The sequence below is a fragment of the Staurois parvus genome, unplaced genomic scaffold (assembly GCF_062004578.1).
Source record: "Staurois parvus isolate SC_StPar_1 unplaced genomic scaffold, SC_StPar_1.0 ptg000221l, whole genome shotgun sequence".
NCBI lineage: Eukaryota > Metazoa > Chordata > Amphibia > Anura > Ranidae > Staurois > Staurois parvus.
Genome location: NW_028318017.1, coordinates 1,074,406 through 1,096,730, shown reverse-complemented (window position 1 = coordinate 1,096,730; position 22,325 = coordinate 1,074,406). Strand labels below are relative to the sequence as shown.

The window sequence follows — 22,325 nt, the reverse complement described above, 5'->3', positions numbered from 1 at the left end:
CACAAAACCCGACATACGGGGGATTACTGAGGAATGTGGAGGCACAGTACGGGTAACAAGACACGGCACAACAAAATAGTCCACCGGGTTCAATTATTTTACTAAGCCTTAATTATAAATCATCATATATGGCAACCAGCAACTCTATACTGGGCGAGGGTACGTGTCCCTACGCACCAATCAGCCAATAATACATAGAAAATGGAACCTTTATTAGGACTGATGAGGGACTCTGGTGTTTTGTTTGAATTGACCCCATAAAATGCTATATATTTGTATGAACTATAAACAAGGTTCTCAACTAGTGAGGCATTAATGGTGTGTCCATGGGACATTTGTGGAGTGGAAAAGCAGAATATATTGCCTCCCAGATTATTGTAATGTTGTTTTTCATCCTCAAGATGGTGACCTATGATGAACTAGGCATGTACGGAAGTTTAACGCGCATGCGTGATGACAAATGATGTGATGTCACAACGTCACGCACGTGGCAGCCATTTTTATGGCCAATACTTCTATATATAGGGGTAAAACAAACAATAGGTGCCATTTCTTGCTGTGATATTGAGTACAGTTTCTTACCACTACCTGATCTGATTTTAATTCTCCATACTCCTGATGAAGCTCTGTAGTTGGAGCAAAACGTAGAATTCTTTCCTTTTTTGGGGAGGTCGTTTGGGAGAACGTTTTGAATGCACATGGTAATTACTCCCCTTTTAGTGGTTTGCACTACGCATGTTAGTTCATTCTTTGCATTCCTCAAGATACTGAGGTATTTTTGACTGGATATGGTGATGTATGGGGCTTGTCCATTAGAGGCTGGTATTGAGGCCCCTGGATGAGTGTATCCGTATTACATATCTGTAGTGAGATAGATCATATAACCTATTGAGATCTTTCCTGGGGGAACTTCATTTCTTCAGTGGAGTATATGCATCCTTCCTGATAGGTATATGATCAAACCACAATTGTTTTAGCCACAACAGTGTCATCCAAAAATAGTATGTAATCTAACTTGGCTTGGTGCTCACAACCATTTGGATGCATGGGATGGGTCTACTGGCTAATAATTGTAATGAATTCAGTTATGAGATTGTAGTGCAGTGCATTCCAGTTCATAATGTTTTGAATGAAATATAGTTCAGTATATAAATTTGTTGTAACAATCCTAATAAAGGTGACATTTTATATGTATTAATTGGTGCATAGGGCCACACACCCTTATCCAAAAATAGTCTACCTGGTAACAATGTAATACTAAACAGATAGTCCAAGTAGGATGGCCAAGCAAAATGGAGAACAAGTACACCAGGCCACCAGACCGTATGGCAAGGGGAATGTACCCAGCCCACAGGGCAGGGATCCAGACAGACCAGAGTACAGCATAGCAGGGTTTAAGTCCAGCACATAAGGCAGGGATCCAGGCAGACCAGGGTAGGATGTAGCAAGGATCATGTCAGGGCTCCAGGTATAACCAGAGGTGTGTGGACTGACACAGGGAAACGCAGGCTTCAGATATGGTATAAACAATATAATAAGACTAACAATACAAAATGCAGTGCAAAACTAAACATAAACCCAGTGCAAACAAACCAAACCACCCACCGATAACAATACATACAATACAAAGAGTAGTCAGGCAGGCCGGGTCAGTAGCAAACGGGCAAACGGAGTACCAGGAACAGGCGGGAGAGTGGTCGGGGTCACAAGCTGGGTTCAGTAACTCACGGGCAGCGCGGTGCAGAGGGTCAGGCAGAGAATGGTCAGGGTCACAAGCCAGGGATCAAGCAGGAGAAGTCAGCAGAGGTCAGGATCAGGCAGGGTCGGCAACAAGTCAGACAGGATACAAGATACAGGGGCCCATGGAAAACCACACACCAAGGCCCTGACTGTGAGTCTGGCCATTCCTTAAATACAACCCCTGCAATCAGCTTCAGGTGTTTGGCTGATTGCAGGGGTGAGTCTCTGATTGCTGAGAGCACCCGCTGGCCAGCCCTGGTACTGCAGCCCACAAGGCAGGTGAGTCCCACCATTATTGGCAAGTCCATTCCTGACAGATCAACTCCAGCAGACAGGGCAGGAATCTGGGCAGACAAGTGGTTGTGTCCAGCACAGGACAGGCAACTGGGCAGACAAGTGGGTTGAGTCAAGCACAGGGCAGGGATCCAGTCAGACAAGGAGTTAACCTTTTAAACTGAGGTCCACGTGGTTGTTAAAACTCATTCCAGCAGGAAATCACATTGGGGTATGGAAGCGTTTGGCTTAGGGACACATTTGAAGTGCTGGGAGGATAGTTTGATCCACTTACATTACCACTCCACCAAACTGCAGCTGTGGAGTCAGACATCTCTCTACAACTCTTGGGACAATTAGTTTGTTTGTGACCCCGCTGTCTCCATCTACAGCATCTGGGATGGGGTGCTCTTCCTTTATGTCTCCACCTGTTTTGCAAACCAAGAGATCCTCCTCTAAACCTTGGGGCATTGGTGGGATTGACCTGAGCCTTTACATAATTAACCGGGTAGATCCTTGAAGAATTTGCATCAAGCCTGTCTTAGATTTTTGCTCTACTTCCAGAGAGTGGCTCTAGATCACACTCCCTAGAAACTGACAATTAAGTTCTCTCAGGTCATTCCCTAGGAGAATGTCAGCAGGAAGTCCTGCCATTACCCCAGCAGAACAAAGTTCATAATCCAGAAGAAAAAAGGCCTTTGGGTGATGTCTCATGGTACCCTCCCCCACTAGTTCAATAGAAAATCCATCCAATCTGATTCACCAGACAGCGATCATCGATGGTCAGTAAGGTGCCTGTATCACGAAACCAATTACTTTTCATCCATCTATGCAGACCTCCTGTAACTGCTGCTGTCTTATCTCAGGGTAGCTTGGGGTAAATGGCTGGACTCCGTAGACTCCTAGAAGGGTGCTGGTTGTTCTTGGAGGCATCCATTCACTTTGAGATGTTGAAAGGCTCTCTCCTCCTGCCACCAGAACTACACTGGGATCAGGGCAAGTGTTGCCTGGAGATGCCTGGGTTGTCCACATCTGTAGTGTGTGCAGTCCAAGGGTGACCCAGAGGGCTGGGGTAGGAGTGGCATTTCCTCAGAAGCTTGGTACATATCCACAGTGCACCGACTTGGGAGAGGTTTCTTAGGGCAGCCAAAGCAGAGTCTCTCTATATTGTCATCCAGCAGTGGGGAGGCATAGAGGGCACAAATGTGGGGCTGGGAATCCTGGCAACTCGGGGTATCTCAGCAGCTGTCTTCTTTCATTGAGGATTAATCATGAGGGCCTCATCTGCTAAGTCCGCTGCTTCCTCTAGGGTGATGGGTTTCCTTTCACATACTCACTGTTGGAGCTCAGGGGGACATGAACAGGAACTGCTCCTTCTGGATCATGTGAATAATTTCCTCGGGGAGGTCCCTTTCTCCCCTGTCAGTGATCAGTGACACTCTAAAGACAGCTTATGCATGAACATTTTGAAAGAGGTCTCTGGGAGGTGAGGGGTAGTCTGAAACTGGGCCCAATAAGACTATGTGATACCGCTTCCATCCCTGCCCTTTTTATTTACTCATAGCTGCATTTCTTTAGGGGATCCATCATGCGACAGGCCTCAGGCCTCAGCGGCCCCTTCATCTAGCAGCCCCACTACATGGCAGGTGCAGTTCATAGGAGGTACTTCCAGCATCTTGCATTGGTGTTCAAAGTCCTGAAAGAACCCTTCCACATCTCTAGTATGTTCTTGGTAAGGCTAAAGTACTTCCTGGAGACTCTTGGGGATTCCCTTACCACAGGGACGGACACAGAGATAGCTGCTCTGTTCTTTGCAGCCTCCCACTCTGTCTCTTTTTTTTTTCAGTGACTGCAAGTGTCCATTCTGTCATGGCACCCTCCCCCAGAATGGCCATCTCTAGTACCAGATAACCCATGGGTTCTTACTGGCTTTCCTGGTTAGCTCTGGTACATCCTCACAGGGTGGTGCCTGACCCATGTCGGTGCTCAACTCCTTTTGGCCAGCGAGGTGAAAGATCATTCATGTGTATCTATGTCTACAGGGATGTCAGATCATTATTGCCATCTAGGTGTTCATCTCTCCAATCTTCAGGCTCCACTCCAGAGCCAACAATTCAGATTTATAAATTCTGACCATTTGTCTTCTACTGACCACTAAATGAAGAGAACACTGTATCTGTAATACTGAACATTGAATTCCAGGAATGTCTGTCACATCATTCAACCTTTACAGGGGATGTTACATCCCAACCATTGCTGGTGTCCTCCATGTCTATGGTCACCTTACAAAGAGTATCTGCGCTATGTTCCAGAAGGTCCTGCCAACATTCCATACCAGACCCTTATGTGAGCATGATACACAGATCAGCACTGAAGGAAAAGGGGGAGGGATCCTACTCAATCACAAAAAAATATAGATTGTAAAAAGAGTTTAAAAAAGTCCCATGATGTAGATCAATGTCTAGCATAAAGTCTAATGACCACCAAAAAAACAAATCTGATGACCAAATGTGACTACACAACTCACTGAATGACGACTCCCTGACCTATCATCCTCAATATAAGGGAAGGGAAGGAGATAGTGATGATATCATGGCCCAAATCTGGGGGTCAGGAGCCATTTCCACCCTTTACTCTGGGCTGGGGGGCTTTGTATCATATACCAGATGTTCTAAAGGATTAAATCTGCAATCAATTTTACTGCAGAATCAAAGGGGCCAAAATCCCTCCCCCGAGCAGTCATATATTTCTGTCCTCCTTGGTGGGAGTGGAGGTGACCCCTCTATACGGATCTGCAGTCCATACACACCCAGCACAAGGCCGGGGTCACACTACCAGACGCTTCTCGGGGCTGCAGTTCCTCTGAGCTCCACAAGGTGGGGATCTCACTTCTACCCAGACAGGAAGTCTCTATGGAAGACAGGAAGTGATGTCAGGTACAGACAGGCATTCTAGGGGAGAGGTGAATTAGGAGGAAGTAGAGAGTCCACATTCCTGGATCTGGCAGCAGAGGAGGTAATACGTAGATGAACCCCTTCAGGGGGAGGAGTTGATGATAATATATTTGCTCCCAAAGCTGGCCTACATGGTTCAGTTTTATTGTTCAGCCAGCGGGATGAGTGAACACACTGAACGGATTCCCCCATCCACACATTGGAGGTGGATGGGGGAATCCTCCCCGCTGCACTCTTGTATTCTGACAATGGGGGGACTCCTCCGCTCTCAGAATACACAGATCAGCACTGAAGCTATTGGCTGCAGCCACTGGGGGAGTGGCTTTTATCCGGCAGTGGCCACACATGGATGGAAATGTGAGCGATCCCTGCTGAACCAGCTGAATTTCCATGGATCTATGGTCACCTTCAGTGACTTCCTCCCCTCCCCCTCATCTCCTTCATGATGGAAGTCATGCTGAGATCATCTCCCATTGGCTGAGCAATATTCTCATTTGTCTCTCAGCTCCTTCTTGCTATTCCTCGTCCTGCCTGTTGTTTCCTTGGATTGATTTTCTGTGTAGTGACCCCGGCTTGGTCTCTTGGATGCGCTCGTCTGTTGCTTGCCTTGACCTTTCTCCTGATTCCTGGATCTCCTCCTCATCTCTCCTCCATATCCTCTTACACAGCTTTTCTCCACACCTGCAGTGACCCTGGGGGGAGGAAACTTGGCACCAGCACATCTGGAGAAGTCTGGAGATCATATGACATCACATTGCCTCCACCTCCTTCCCTGATAGAAGAGAGAAAGAAGATTCTAGAAGTCACCAGAGAGATCACTGAGCTGCTGACAGGAGAGGTGAGCGGTGCCGGGAATTCTGGGACATTCTCCAGTAACAGACAAGGGATGTGTCTGGATGGTGACTGTATCATTGTGTGTGTCAGGTTCCTATAAGGTGTCAGGGTGTCACTGTCTATTTCTCCATGGAGGAGTGGGAGTATTTAGAAGGACACAAGGATCTCTACAAGGACGTCATGATGGACAATCAGCCGCCCCTCACATCACCGGGTAAGAGGAGACTTTATTGTAAAGGAGAGAGCAGTACGGAGGATCCACCTAGATCCCCCATCATCTGATAAACACATAGAAACAATGGATTCAGTCAGTGTGTGTGTTTCCTACAGATGGATCCAGTCATGGGAACCCACCAGAGAGATGTCCCCGTCCTCTGTATTCCCGGGATTCCACACAGGAAGGTCACACCATCCCTCACCATCATCAGGTAGATGAGGAACAATCACTGATAGTATCATTAGGATCTGTACATTATCTGCATTGTTACCATTGATGTCATTTTTATTATATATTCAGAGTGGAAACCTGAGAGATCCTAAAGTTGAGGTTAAAGAAGAGATAAAAGAGGAGGAGGATGAGGATGGGGGGATGGAGGAGTCAGAGCTTCTAAAAGAACACAAAGATCTGTACCAGGACACCATGGTGGAGTCATCCAGCTACAGGAACCCACCAGAGAGATGTCCCTGTCCTCTGTATTCCCGGGATTCCACAAAGGAAGGTCACACCATTCCTCGTCATTACAAGGTTGGTGGGATGGAGCATCTAGAACATGGACTCATAGAGACAATATGTGGTTTGTTTATGTGACCTTATATCTTACAGATGATATTTTCTCTCATTTTCTTGATTTAGAGTGGAGATCCAATCGATATAGAATTTGAGGTTAAAGCAGAAGAAGAGGCGTATGTGAGGGATGATCAGCAGTCTATGGAGGAGGATGGAATAACGGGGACATTTATAGAGGAGGACACTCCTACAGAGATCAGCACAGGTGGGTCATGAACACTAAATCCATTCCTCCACCCATACTGCTCACTGATTGGTCCAGAGTAGGGCGGGGACTAAGTGATATCAGCCTGTAATCCCCTGGTCACTTTCCTGAGCTGTGTTCCCCGTCCTGTATTCCTGGATTTCTCTCGGATAATCTTCCTTCTCTGTGCTGCAGACACAATTTATGTATCTAGACTGGATTTATGGAGGTTCTGGGGTTCAGCTGGCAGCAAAATGTTGATTTTCAGCACAGGCATTACTAGACCTTATCACCTGACATACTGTATGTGTCTACGGTCTCCTTCCCCATGCCTGAGTCTAGTAAGATCTCTGACGGAGCGATTCTCTAAGGGTTACTTTGTGGTCTGCTGGCTGTGCCGGGTGGAGGGATATGTCTGTAGTGTCTCAGACCCAAGTCACTGAGTGCGGTCTCAGGAGATGGGAGGCAGCGGTGTGGGATCTCTGCAACTTGTCTACAGTAAACATTTAAGCTTCCACTGATTACTGAATACCAATATTATGAGTCCTGACCCTTACACTGTATAATTTATATTGTACATTACATACTCCTGACCCCTGCACTATAGACTCTATGTTGTACATTACATACTCCTGACCCCTGCACTATATACTCTATGTTGTACATTACATACTCCTGACCCCTGCACTATATACTCTGTGTTGTATATTACATACTCCTGACCCCTGCACTATATACTCTGTTGTACATTACATACTCCTGACTTCTGCTCTCCCCCTCCCCCCACTGTTATATATACACATAATATGGATTCTCTTTTGTTACACCCATTTCCTACCAGCTGGACATTTTATATCGGAGGATGTGATTGGAGCACAGACTTTTACATGGTGATAATAATGTGATAACATCCTCCAACTTTGGACCCTTAAACAGAAAGTGATAATGAGAGAGGAGTCAATACCCCAATGATGGTGGTCTTCAGGATCAGTCCAGTCTTCATCTTGGTTGTTCTCCCCCCATCCTCACTCTCTGACCTCTGGTGGGGCTCAGCCCCGCTGTTCTTCATGACTAAATCATGGACTAAATAAGGAAGTGCAGTACTTCTTGTGTTGGGAAGATGGCGATGAGTGATAGAGGGGGTGGGGACCCTCGTCCTATAATCCCCCTGTCATGGACGCACCATCGCCACCCTCAGCATGCGACAATCGCACGACCGTGACCAACAATACGTCACGCCCGCGGCGTCAGACCCCAGACCTTCTCACCAAACTCGTGACCAAAGGACCGGCCGATCTAAAACTGCTAGGTGACGTGCGTAACAATGCCACACTCAGCTGCGCCCTGCACGATTGTCCAGCTAATGGAACGCAATCGGCAGCCTGAATGCGCTTGTTACTGGGTCGGGTTAATTACGCAACTAACCCTTCACTGCCACCACCCCTTTTTGTACAGAGAAAGGGGAAACTCTTTATCCAATGTACACTGTGATGGTTGAAAAGTCGCCTGTCCAATATGGTCACCGCAGGCCGATTGGGCAGAGGATTAAACAAACACAGTAGTGTCTCTTCAGAAGGCAGGGATTCGTAAATTGCAATTAAGCGCTTTAGAAACAGTTTAACACTCTCAGAAAGAAAGATTTATTACTAAAAGAATCAAACAGGTGCAATAAAATATTTACAGAAAAAAGATGTAACTAAGATATATATTTATATATACATAGAAATCAGCCCAGCACAGCAAAGAGATAACAGGGAGAAGTTAAAAGGTTAAGTTACTTGCCATGTTCAGACTTAAGGTAAGCAGATCCAAGTTGCAGAGCGAAGGGTCTTTGATCTCTTGCTGTTACAATGTTAAAATTGTGAGATGTGTTTAGCTTCACTCAGGCCTACAGCCTGTGTTTTTTAAAGTCCCCCAGCAAGGGGGGTGGCTCTGAGTAACTGGCCAATACCCTGTTTTGGGTGGGATCGTCGGATTGACTTTGCATTAAAACTGACAGCTTCATAATCCATGATATGAAACATACTGTAGGTGGCAGCTGACCTGAGGAATGTTCATTTAACTTCTGTCACCTGGCTGGTAGGGTTTATGAGGTTCCAACTTCTTTCAAGTCCGGGGAAAAAACTACCTTATCTTTACAGTTTACACAGGCCTTGGGACAGAGAGTCTGCTGTCTCTATGGGGGGCTTTGTAGCGCTTGGCCCCCTGCTGCTCCAGCCTGCCAGCAACTTTTAACACACACACACATCTGTCCCTGTGCCTCTCAGGAAGGGAGGTGGTAGGGAATAAAGGATTGAGGAATACTTCTAATAAAAAAAGGGGAACTCCGCATCCATCTCTGATGAGCAAGTTTGCTACACCCCCCATCACTGTCCCTCCTATAAAAGACAGTTCTGGTTGTTTCCTCACTCTCTGACTAAGGTCCATGAATAAAGAAATGACCTGGTAGGAGATCAGAGGAGCCATTTCCTAGTTCCCTTGAGGGTGGAATTGTAAGCTCCTCAGAGACCAAGGTGCCTGATGTGGGCGGAGTCCTGGTTTGGGGGAACCAATCAGCTCCTGTCTAGTAATCCTCTTTGTCTTTGTATTTTAGTCCATGGCCGGGAGATGAGGAAAACCTCCGAGGATTGTCTCACTTTGTCTCCAGACTGGAAAGTAGAAGATGAGGACATCACACAGTATAGTCCAGGAGAAAACCCGGCTCCCTCCAATGTCCATCCGGCACCACCCAGTGTAGATGGACCATCGGATTCCTCATATCCTGAGGAATCTCAGACTGTGCGGGATCGGGCCGGCCTTCCAACAGGAAAGAGCTTCTCCTGTCCTGAGTGCGGGAAGGGTTTCCGTTTTGAATCCCGTCTTAATATGCATAAAAGATCTCACACGGGGGAGAATCCATATTCCTGTCCTGAGTGCGGGAAATGTTTTTCAGTGAAGTCCAGTCTTTACACACATCAGAGATTTCACATGGGGGAGAAGCCGTATTCCTGTCCTGAGTGCGAGAAATGTTTTCATTCTAAATTCCTTGTTAATCGTCATAAAAAGACTCACACAACGGAGAAGCCATATTCCTGTCCTGAGTGTGGGAAATGTTTTTCAGTGAAGTCCTATCTTTACAGACACCAGAAATCTCACATTGGGGAGAAGCTGTATTCCTGTCCTGAGTGCAGGAAATGTTTTTCACAGAAGTCCCATCTTCACACACATCAGAGATCTCACACAGGGGAGAAGCCGTATTCTTGTCCTGAGTGCGGGAAATGTTTTTCAGAGAAGTCCAGTCTGCACACACATCAGAGATCTCACACAGGGGAGAAGCCATATTCCTGTCCTGAGTGTGGGAAATGTTTTTCAGAGAAGTCTGTTCTTTATAAGCACCAGAAATCTCACACAGGGGAGAAGCCGTATGCTTGTTCTGAGTGTGGGAAATGTTTTTCAGAAAAGTCCAGTCTTCACATACATCAGAGATCTCACACAGGGGAGAAGCCATATTCCTGTCCTGAGTGTGGGAAATGTTTTTCAGAAAAGTCCAGTCTGCAGAAACATCAGAGATCTCACACAGGGGAGAAGCCGTATTCCTGTCCTGAGTGCGGGAAATGTTTTTCAGTGCAGTCCAATCTTTACACACATCAGAGATCTCACACGGGGGAGAAGCCGTATTCCTGTCCTGAGTGCAGGAAATGCTTTTCACACAAGTCCCATCTTTCCAGACATCAGAGATCTCACACGGGGCAGAAGCCTCTCTCCTGTCCTGAGTGAGGGAAATGTTCCTCTCTTAAGTCCTGTCTTCCTGTACCTCAGGGGTCCCACACAACGCTGGAGGTGTATTAGTGCCTTGAGTGCGGGAAATGTCTTCTAGATGAATGTTGCTGGACATCCCAGCTCTCATGTGGGGAAGAAGCACACCCTGATGTACACCTCAGATATACTCCATGGCTGATCTTCATCATGGAAGAAACAGTTCATAAGGAGATCAGAGGTCCCCAAAGACATGGATGAAGTGTGGGACCGGGTTGGCCATTGATATCAGGAGAAGAATATAAATGGAGTGTGAAATGCTCTGTAATGATGGAGAACATTCCCCCGGCTCAGCAAATCTCCTAATGACATCGGTGTTTTAGCCCCATTCACAGAGAAGGAATGGACAGGAGATAAAATCTCTCATACAGACAGAATGGTGATGGGACTTTATAAAGAGGAACGCCAGAAAATCACATCAATCAAATCTTCCAATGTTTTCTGTGCAATCTGCGTACACATGGGGGGAGGGGCAGACATGGGGGCATCCAGTGAAAACACAGAGGGGGGCTGACTTACCATGGTAGGCAGGAAGCGTCATAGACCTGAGCACCATCATGTCCACCGACCGCCATAAACAAGGGAGCTAGCCCAGCACAGAAATCCTGGGAAGACTTACCTGATACCACTTTCCATGCAGCCAGTGATGGTCCTGCCGCCATTTGTTTTATTATTGGTGTATACTCTGATCAGCAGGAATCATTTCTCCTGAAGAAGTGAGCGCTGCACCACGAAACGCGTGGAGATGGATGACGTTGCTAAAAATGGAACACGTAGTGTATTGTATTGTACACCAATAATAATGACTCCGCCCCCACATTCCAGACAAGGGATCTTCCTGACCAATCGGATTCCTTCCTTTACTATTTCCTGATTTTTATGCTTCAATCTTGTTAAATGTAAAATTATAATAAAACATTTATTGAACAAAAACTATTGTGTGTGTCGGTGCAATGACGGCAAACTTCAATATAGAACATTGCTCCTCGGTGATACCTCACACCCTTCAATAACGGCGCAGAGTGCGGGGGTCAGCAGTATATCATATACAGCCCAACATACAGAGTGCAGAGGGGGGCTGTAGTGTGCCCCCCCTCCTGATCCATACCAGGCCACGTGCCCACAACATGGGGGTCACCTTACCAGGGGGGATTCCCCCAGGCATAGCACCTTGTCACCTTGGCTGGTGGCTGTGGGGATCTGTGGGTGGGGGTCATATTGGATTCTGGAAACCCCCTTTAATAACAAGGGGCCCCCATTTACCGTTCCCCCATGTGAATGAGTATGGGGTATAAAGTACCCAACAATAGCACCAGCCCAATGACAGCTCCCTAAACTGTCATCATCTACATAAGTGAAGGGACAGGGATGGTGGGACCTTATTACCCAAATGTGACCAGTGACCATATTTGGTCAGTGATGTCACTGCTATCCCCACCCCTTTCCTTACATGGCAGGGATTCCCAATGACATCACTGATTCCTGGGGGTGTGGCCGCTGTACCCATCCATGTCTTCCTCAGGCACCAGTGACAGCGGGAAGCTGTTATATATAGAAGTGGTAGAAATGTCTCTTCTATATGTGATGATTGGCTCCTGCAAAACACGGGACCGGAACAGGCAAAGTTTGGTTTGTACTGTCGTCTCATCCCTACTCTCCGACAACTAAACCCAGAGATCATCCCAAGTGGTCATTGTATTTGTCCCTTACATTGGTGACCAATGGAAGAAGGACCCCCTTATATCAGTGTAGCGGTCCCTTACATTGGTGACCAATGGGAGAAGGACCCCCTTATATCAGTGGTCAATGTAGTGGTCCATTACATTGGTGATCAATGGGAGAAGGACCTCCTTATATCAATGGTCAGTGTAGTGGTCCCTTACATTGGTGACAAATGGGAGAAGGACCCTTTATATCAGTGGTCAGTGTAGTGGTCCCTTACATTGGTGACCAATGGGAGAAGGACCCCCTTATATCAGTGGTCAGTGCAGTGGTCCCTTACATTGGTGACAAATGGGAGAAGGACCCCTTATATCAGTGGTCAGTGTAGTGGTCCCTTACATTGGTGACCAATGGGAGAAGGACCCCCTTATATCAGTGGTCAGTGTAGTGGTCCCTTACATTGGTGACCAATGGGAGAAGGGCCCGCTTATATCAGTGGTCAATGTAGTGGTCCATTACATTGGTGATCAATGGGAGAAGGACCTCCTTATATCAGTGGTCAGTTTAGTGGTCCCTTACATTGGTGATCAATGGGAGAAGGATCGGGGGCGTGTCCAAGATGGCGACCGGGCCGGCTGCTTAATCCGGAGCTCCGGCCTAGTCGCTTACCATCTGCAGCCATCCGGGGAACAGCAGCCGTGATCGGCGGTGCGGAGGTCCTGCTGAGACAGCGGTGACACAGCGGAGGGGTGTGGGGTCATTTTCGTCCCCCTCCGCGGCATTGGAGAGTTGCCACCTTGCGGCCTTTTGCAGCCACGGGACTCGTGCCGCCCCGATCCGGGACCCAGCAGCAGGGTGAGTGCAGCCCGGGGAGGAGGAAGGTGAGCACGCGCACCATACCTCCCTCACCCGGTCCCCGGAATGCCTGCACAGCCTACTGGGCTTCCCCCACCTGGACCCAGAGACAAGGCCTGATATAAAGGCCCTGGGGACATTTATAAGCCAGAGGCCCCCATTGGGCCTGCAGCTGCACAGTACCCCAAAGCAGACGCCTGGGAGACGGAGCAGTGCTGGTTGCAGCCCCCCCCTCTTCCTCCCCCCTTGCAGGGTCTGAGGGACTCGGATACAGTTGATATCTCACAAAAGGAGCCTACACATTCTTCACTTCTGCACCTAGTATCATCCTCTGAATCTCAGACGCAGGCATCTGATCCCCAGTACCCTCTACAACCTGTATTTGTTAGTTTATAAGTTTACAACTAAGGGGGGGCCTACCCTGCGCCCAGACAAATAAGGACCTAATTACTACAGCCCTGATACACGGAGGCGGATACACGTAATACAAAGAAGGAGGGACGCAGCTGAGATGGGGAAAACAGATAAGAGAATAACCACTCCACGGTCCAGATCGCCTCGCCGGCCGAGTGGCCCTACCAGTCGTAGCATCCCGGAATTATTCCGGTCTCAGACCCCGGAACATTCTGAGTCCAACGCCGCAGCCTCTCCCTCACATCAGCCTCCCGGAGTGTCTCGCTCTCACAGCAAAAATTTGACCGCGACTTCTGCTGCTGGCCATCCTGAAACCTCCCTTATCACTATAGGGCAGTGGTTCTCAACCTGTGGGTCGCGACCCCTATGGGGGTCGAATGACCCTTTCACAGGGGTCCCCTAAGACCATCAGAAAACAAATATTTCCGATGTGTAAAGAGCAGCTACTGTGTAGAAAGCAGCTGCTGTGTTGAAAGCAGCTACTCTGTTAAAAGCAGCTACTGTGTTGAAAGCAGCAGTATTGGAGGTAAAACGACACTCATGAATTATAATTACTGGGTAAATAATTTTATGGTTGGGGGTCACCACAACATGAGGAACTGTATTAAAGGGTCACGGCGTTCGGAAGGTTGAGAACCACTGCTCTAGGGGATTTGAAAGCAGTAGCATCAGATATTAAGGAGACCCTCACTGCTGCAATCGCTGAGTTACATTTTGACATGCAGGCAGTGGCCCAAAGGCTTGAAGCGGTAGAGGATAAAGTATCCATTCAGGAACTTGCCATTCACAATATGCACAAACTGGTGGATACGCACACTATGCACTTAAGAGATTGACCGTCATATTGAAAATCTTGACAACAGGGGACGGAGACATAATCTCAGGGTGCGTGGTGTCCCTGAAGCGATTGAGTCCGGCCATCTCACCCAAATGGTACTGGCCATCTTCAATGACCTTTTAGAGAGACCGCTAGAATCTCCAATTGAGCTGGAACGCATCCATAGGGCACTGCGTCCGAGAGGCAGAGACGCTGATCCACCAAGAGATATAATATGCTGCTTAGTCGACTTTCAACTTAACTACATGCCGCCCAGCCACTGTACATATACGGCGGCAGGGCGGCACTCGCAGGCAAAACCACGTTTTAAAACGTGTGTTTTGTAAACAAATAGGGGGCGCGCGCGTGGCGCGCAGCCACCCTATTTGTCCTGCGGATCACCGCCGCAGATGTCAGTCGCTGGGTCCCGGCGATCGGCGGCAAACAGTGACAGAGAGCACAGCTGCAGTAGCTGTGCTGTCTGTCACTTCCCTGTCAGCTCGAGGATGAGCTGATCGAGAAAGAACAGTTTCTCTTTCTCGATCAGCCTTGTCCCGTGCAGCACACCCCCCCGCCCCCTTGTAAAACACTTCCCTCACTCCTATAACCCTTCCCTGCAAAATAATGTTAACCCCTTCCTCCTCAGTGCCATTAGTACAGTGTCAGTGTTTTTTTTTTTTGCACTGATCACTGTATTAGTGTTTTTGGGGATGTCAGTGACCCCGTCAGTACCCCCCAATGTCAGAATGTCCGCCGCAGTCCCACCATAAGTCGCTGGTCGCTGCCATAAGTCCCTGATCGCCGCCACAATTCGCTGATCGCCACCATTATTAGTATAAAAAAAACCTAAAAATCCCAGTATCTTTCCCGCCATTTGTAAACGCTATAACTTTCACGTAAACCAATTAATTTACACGTATTGGGATTTTTTTTAGCAAAGACATGTCGCAGAATGCATGTTGGCAGAAATTTATGACTAAATTTGATTTTTACATTTTTTTTTACTGGACGTTTTATAGCAAAAAGTCCAAAATATTGTTTTTTTTCCTCAAAATTGTCAGCCTTTTTTTTTATAGCGCAAAAAATAAAAATTGCACAGGCGATCAAATACCACCAAAAGAAAGCTCAATTTGTTAGGAAAAAAAAGATTGTAAATTAAATTTATGTACCATATTGCATGACCGCGCAATTGTCAGTTAAACTAGCGCAGCGCTGTATAGCAGAAAAATGGCGTAAATTGCAGTATCTATACCATAGTTTGTAGACGCTATAACTTCCACACAAAGCAATCAATATACACTTATTGGGATTTTTTTTTACCAAAAACATGGAGCAGAATACATTTTGGCCTAAATTTATAACCAACTTTGAGTTTACTATATATTTTTTTTAGCTGAAAATAAAAAATATTGTTTTTCTTCAAAATTTTTGGCCTTTTTTTGTTTATAGCGTGAAAAATAAAAAGCGCACAGATGATCAAATAACACCGAAAGAAAGCTCTATTTGTGTGAAAAAAGGATGTAAATTTCGTTTGGGTGCAGCATTGCATGACCGCGCAATTATCAGTTGAATTAGTGCAGCGCCGAGTAGCAAAAAGAGGCGTGGTCATTAAGGGGGGTAAATCCTCTGGAGCTCAAGTGGTGAAAGAAGAAATATTACACAGAGCAAGAGGTCGCAATCACGTGTTATATAATGGAGCAGAAATCAAGCTTTTTCAGGACCTCTCTCATCTCACTTTGCAACACAGAAAGGATTTGCGCCCTCTGTTGGAGCTACTCCGTTCCAGAGGGATTGCTTACTGCTGGAGATTTCCTTTTGGTCTCTCAGCAACACATATGGGACGTTCAGCCCTTCTGAAATTGATATTGCACCGTTTTGTGAAACTCTTGACATTCCTATTATAGACATACCTAACTGGTCAAGTAATCCTCACTTGCCTCCCTCGCCAGAAGAAAGTCCAATGGAAGCTCAATCGGCTGGACATCCTGGAGGAGCAAGAAGACGCAGACCGTCTCTACGCCTCTCGTCCTCTCCTGTCCGAAGTAGACTCATCACCGGGGACAGTCTTCCACCCTCACCAGCCCACCTGTCAGGGTCTGCCGCGGCGTCTGTCCCGGCACATGCGCAGTCGCGGTGGCTCGCGCCGGGATACGGGCACTAGGTCCCGGCCGGCCACGGCTGAAGTAGATTCGCGCATGCGCAGTAGGCGCCGCGAGTACACGCTGGGCAACCAATGACAGCGCAGGGAGCGGTATTTAAAGATGCCCTGCGCTGTCACAAATTGCCGCAAGGTCTTTCCTGCTACCTGTGTTCCTGTACCCTGAGTTCTGTTCCTGGTGTGACCCGGATTGCCCTGACTACGCTGCCTTCTCCTATCCTGACCCCTTGCTTATCTGACCTCTCTGCGGACTGACCACCCTGGTATTGACCCTGCGTGTGACCCGACTATCCTTTGCCTGCCAATTCTGTACCTTGCTGCTCCCATGGTAACGACTGGTCTGTCTGACTGTGATCCATCCATCCATCCCGCCTGGTCCTGTCGGTCTCTTCACATCAGGCTCTCCTCCTGTATCCATCCCCTGTTGTCCCCTCTGCCATGGGTGGGAGTGCTCAGAGGTCGTGACCTGGTCCTGGTCTGCTTCAAGTCCATCCCCACCATCAGGGGCCCTGGTGAATACGCAGACCGGGACTTAGACTTCACGCTCTGGGTGATCCTGTCCCGTGGGCTGCCAGAGGTACCACCTGGCGGATCATAACACCACCATAAGCCACGTCATGACTGACTTTGCTATGCTCCCCTGCTTTTTCATATTTCTGCATTGCCATCCCTTTATTTGTTTGGTTATTCGCACACTTAAACATTCATGTCTCACGGCCTCTATCTGAAATAGGGATCTTAAGGCACCTCGAATAGAGTAACTCCCGCCATGGGGTGGGAAATGCGGGGGTGTGTATTATAGGGTCTCTCTCCTTACACTCCTTGCAAGTTTATTATATGGGTTTAGTGCCGTTGCAAATAGATACTGCGACCGTATCAATTTTTGCTATAATCGAGCTGCAAAGTACTGGCATCCCTAGAGCTCTAGCCCATAACATTACCAACTTTAACATTTGGTTTTCTAGTTCGTGGCGGCCTAATACACCTTCCTGATAGCCGTAAGTGAGCCGAGAATCTTTTTTAGCCTCGGTCTTCATGACGTAGGCTGCCAATTCACCGCCAGGTTGACCCGTATCGTTGAAGCTTGGTACTTACAAATGATAGTACCCCTGTATGAGAACATTCCCATGACCACTATCTTGCATCTGTGACAGGGTAATCTATTGAGGTCTTCCTACATGATTCACTTAACCTCTTGCCGTCCGCCTGCTGTTTATAAACGGCAGGGCGGTGGCAGTCCAGGGGCGGGTTGCCGTTCATAAACGGCACCCGCCTTTTCTAGCTGTGCGCTCTCCCTGGGAGCGCGCACCACCGCGATCCAATGCTTGCTGTGGACACAGTTGAAACACCGATCGTCGGATGGGACCTCTGTACGAGGTCCCGATCATGTGATCACTGATTGGCGAATCAGTGATCACATGCAAAGTAGTAAGCAAGATGTCACTTGTGACATCATTGCTTACTACTTGTGAAATCTGTGAATGATCATCGAGGTCACATGGTACAAGGCTATTCACAACAGCCTTGTACCATGTGACAAGCTGTGACCACTCACAGCTCACTCAGTAATTCTCAATGACTGCAAGAATGCAGACAGAGAGAAAGAGAAATGATTGCTTTTACATCCTATATGGGTGTAAAAGCAATCAGTGTAAAAAAAAAAAAAAAAATCTTCATCACCCTCCACAAGTAGTACAGTGTCACCATGGTGACACTGTACTGCTAGGGTGACAGTATGTAAAAAAAATAAATAAAAAATAATAATAATAATATAAAAAAAATAAAATAAAAATGTAAAAAAAATGTTTAAAAATTATAATTTTTGGTTATAAACTAATTTGGATTTTTTTTTTTTACTAAAAAAATAACAGAATAAATTTTGGCCAAGATTTATGATGAAATATTATTTATTTGCAAAATTTTATTTAAAAAAACACTTTTTTTCAAAATTTTTGGACTTTTTCATTTACATAGTAAAAAAAATAAAAATCCCAGTGAATAAATACCACCAAAATAAAGCTTTATCTGTCTCAAAAAAATGGTAAAAAATTCATATGGGTACAGTATTGCATGACCGCGCAATTGTCATTCAAAGTGTGATAGCGCTGAAAGCTAAAAATTGCCCTGGACAGGAGGGGGGTAAAAGTGTCCGGACAGGAAGTGGTTAAAGCATACAGTGTATACCCCATTACCCCATTAGCTTCTTCCGTATGAGCTTCATATTTTCATTTGCTGGTTTCTGGCACTGTGCTTGAGGGTCAGTACTGGGCTGCCACGCAAAATCCCGAGTCTTATTGTCAGGAATGGACTCGCCAATAGTGGTGGGACTCTATTGGACTCTATACTGGCCAGTCCTGGTACTGCTGCCTTGTGGGTTGCAGTACCAGGACTGGCCAGCAGTTGCTCTCAACAACCAGAGGCTCACTCCGGCAATTAGCCACCACCTGGGGCTGATTGCAGGTGGTGTATTTAAGGGATGGCCAGACCTGCAGTCAGTGCCTTGTTGTACTGTTTGCTTGGCCCTGGTTTCCTGATCCTGTTACTTCTGTCCTGACTCTGCTTGAACTCTGCCTGTACTGACCTCGGCTAGTCCTGACCACTCTCCCGCCTGCTCCTGGTATTCCGTTTGCCCGTTTGCTACCGACCCGGCCTGTCTGACTACTCTTGTATTGTATGTTTGTTATCTGTTGGAGGTTTGGTTCAGTTTGTTTGCACTGTGTTTCTGTTTAGTTTTGCACTGCGTTTGTATTGTTAGTCTTAATAAATTATATTATTTACTATATCTGAAGCCTGCATTTCCCTGTGTCAGTCCACACACTTCTGGTCACACCCGCATCCCTGACACTTATACTACACATAACGGTTCACCATGAGCTTTTTGAGCACCTATGACCACGCAGAGACCCCTTATTAGTGGGACAGCTTCCCACAATAACCGTGAGCATTCTATGATTTGGGTGGCATAGCTTGATATATCAGACGCAATGTATTAATACCAGTTTTCCCATTACAACATCCCCCATTGGGCATTTTCTACCCCTCCCTGTATACTTAATTTGCCTCTGTATTACTCCCAAATCTGGTGTAGACTACTTCGCTGGCTTATTTACTCACTGACCTTGGACGAAGTGTTGAATTCTATCTAAGGCAGGTGACCTTCATAACCTTCGGTTAATTGGACGAAGTGTTGAATTCTATCTAAGGCAGGTGACCTTCATAACCTTCGGTTAATTGCAGGTTTGCTGTTCTTTTAAGGTTGTCTTATTTATATGTATCTGATTCTCTTAGGAATGCGCTTTCAATGGGCCACAGTTCTACGACACTTGTTCAGTGATTGCTCCCAACCCCTTGTGCGTGTAGGTTAACCTACAATCGTGGAAGTGACCTGTTGTATAGCGTATCGAGTCTTAGTTGGGACTACTGAACCCCTTTGATTGAGACTGTAGGAACGAGGTTCTGTTATGCGGTCAGACCTCGACCTGCACTTTCACTCACTGGGGTCCTATATATCTTTGTTTGCACCGCATGAGTACCTGCTGGCCTGATATTTTCTGTTTGACCCGACATAGTAGGAATGAGTTTTACTTGCAATTGTTTCTCCTTGATTGCATTACAGGATTTCTGTATGATCGTAGAATGCAATCTATCATTCATGTTCTCAATTTCCCTATTGCCATTATTGTATGTTTGCCTTATACCTGTGAGAAAATTAAATATATAAATTGTGCCGCGCTCCTGTGTATAAATAATTACAATATTCACTATTTCAAATGACAATCTAAAGTAAAAAAAAAAAAAATATATATGAAAAAATAATAAAATGAGATATATACTTATATCTAGTGTATAAAATACAATTATCTTCTGCTTATAACATCATAAACAAATACCGCATACAGTGCTGGTGACAATAGTAAATAGTGATAGTGATAAAAACAATATATATGAAAAAGTGCTCATAGACAGTCCTCTTTCAATTTAAATTATGATGGTGCAATCCCATAATCCACGTGCAGTGTGATTTTATTATGCGCTCACCTCAGGTTTTGCCTTATAAAAAGGCAAAACTAGCTTTTTGTCCTTATAGGACTGCTGGGATGATCCTCCTGCTTAGGATATTCCTGATGGCAAATGGGATGATTATGCTCGATCTTAATCCACCTGGAATCTCTGGAGTGATTATGCCTGCTGCTGATCAGGATTTGATGACTGGATGGATATTTCGCTTTTTCTTCCAAAGGTCTCCTTCCTCCTATACTGATTTCTCTCCAATATATCACAGGATGATTGTATGAAGAAACAAAACCTGCATAGTGCTTTATCCTTTTAAAATTAAGGCTTTATTTGCTGCTGCAAGTTCCATACAGACTTTTTAGCATAGGCTTCAGAGTAGGGCAGTTTCAGCCTGTCCTGCAGTTTCTGCTATGCTTGCCGTGCTGTGCTGTGTCCAAGACAACGTCGTGATGTCAGAACCCCTCCCCTACGCGTTACGTCACCGGGTCACGTGACTTCATCAGGGGGATATGATATGTGGGATATGTGAGTGCCAGCAAACTACAGGTGTTTCATATATTGTGTTTTGTTTGTCAAATTACTTAATGGTAATAGTTTAGACAAACACCATAGTAGCTCACAAGTACACTCATTTATTTTTTTGCCTTATACCTGTGTTACGTTCTACTACATAACAATACCACACTGTCTTCCCAGGAAGGTGCTACATCCTTATAGATATATTACTACTACCACGCCAGATATAACACCCCTATAGCTATATGCACTTGCTGACCCATAACACTACTGATAACACATCCTTTCCTTTATACTACCTTTTGAGATGCACCCCACTCTGACGTGAATATCTCTCCTTACAATTCGCTGACATATGTTCGCCTCCGTGTATCTCCGCCATCTTGTATTGGTTCCTTTCCCTCACACTCTTATTACCCATACGACATCTGATAGATCCCTGACGATCTTGCTAGGATTGTTTTGTCCTCCCTCACTGCATCCACCTCTGGGTCCGACACATTTCCGATTTTACTTATACAATTATACCAAATACGTAATTTATCGTATTGATAACTCAGGTATGCGACACAGGACTGTGTAGCTGGACTACTTAGTCACCAAATTTTGCTCTCCTAGAGTAGTGTTAAGGATATTTCTCGCCTTGCACGCCCATTCTTGAGCGTACACCATTAACACTCTCTAACTTTCCTAATTCCTGACTTTCTGACTCTACATCTCATCTTTTTCCTAACCTCACTCCTATTTTTCTGTCTTCCCCTTCGCCTCACACCCACTTCCCCCCCCCTTTTTTTTTTTTTGCTTCCTCTGTCTATGGATTAGGAGTCTTAAGCACTTAAATTTCTCTAATACTTGACAATGTCTACCAATCACACACCCCGACATGCGCACCGTATGCTTTCCATGACATCTCTGAATGCAAGAGGCCTAAATATATCTAAAAGACGCTCACAACTTCTGAATTATATGAAACATCTCCATGCAGATGTGCTCTTCATTCAAGAAACTCACTTTCGTGCGGATCATATTCCTAAATTCTCCAATTTTTACTACCCAACAGCATATCATTCAGTCAATACAGAGGTAAAAGCGAAGGGTGTATCTATTTTAATCTCCAAGACGCTTCCGCTCAGGATCGCTGAATCTCTCGAGGATCCAGAGGGAACGTTCCTCTTCCTTAAGGGCACTTTATATGACAAACCGATTACTTTAGCCAACATATATAGTCCCAATACTGCACAAGTGAGTTTTTTTCATAAAATCTCCAGAATTCTTGTTTCCTTTCAAGTGGATTCTTGGAGGTGACTTCAATGTGGCTTTGA

General features: G+C 46.1%; 1 protein-coding gene across 1 annotated transcript in view; it reads left to right on the top strand.

Annotated features, from left to right (window-relative positions):
* Nucleotides 1–22,325, top strand: part of LOC149460727 (uncharacterized) — a 49,391-nt gene that overhangs the window by 2,409 nt on the left and 24,657 nt on the right. Inside the window, exons 2-3 of the mRNA XM_089679222.1 lie at nucleotides 9,299–10,510; nucleotides 16,220–16,409. Of these exons, the coding sequence (XP_089535348.1) occupies nucleotides 9,299–10,510; nucleotides 16,220–16,409 (1,402 nt within the window). The remainder of the gene's footprint in view (nucleotides 1–9,298; nucleotides 10,511–16,219; nucleotides 16,410–22,325) is intronic.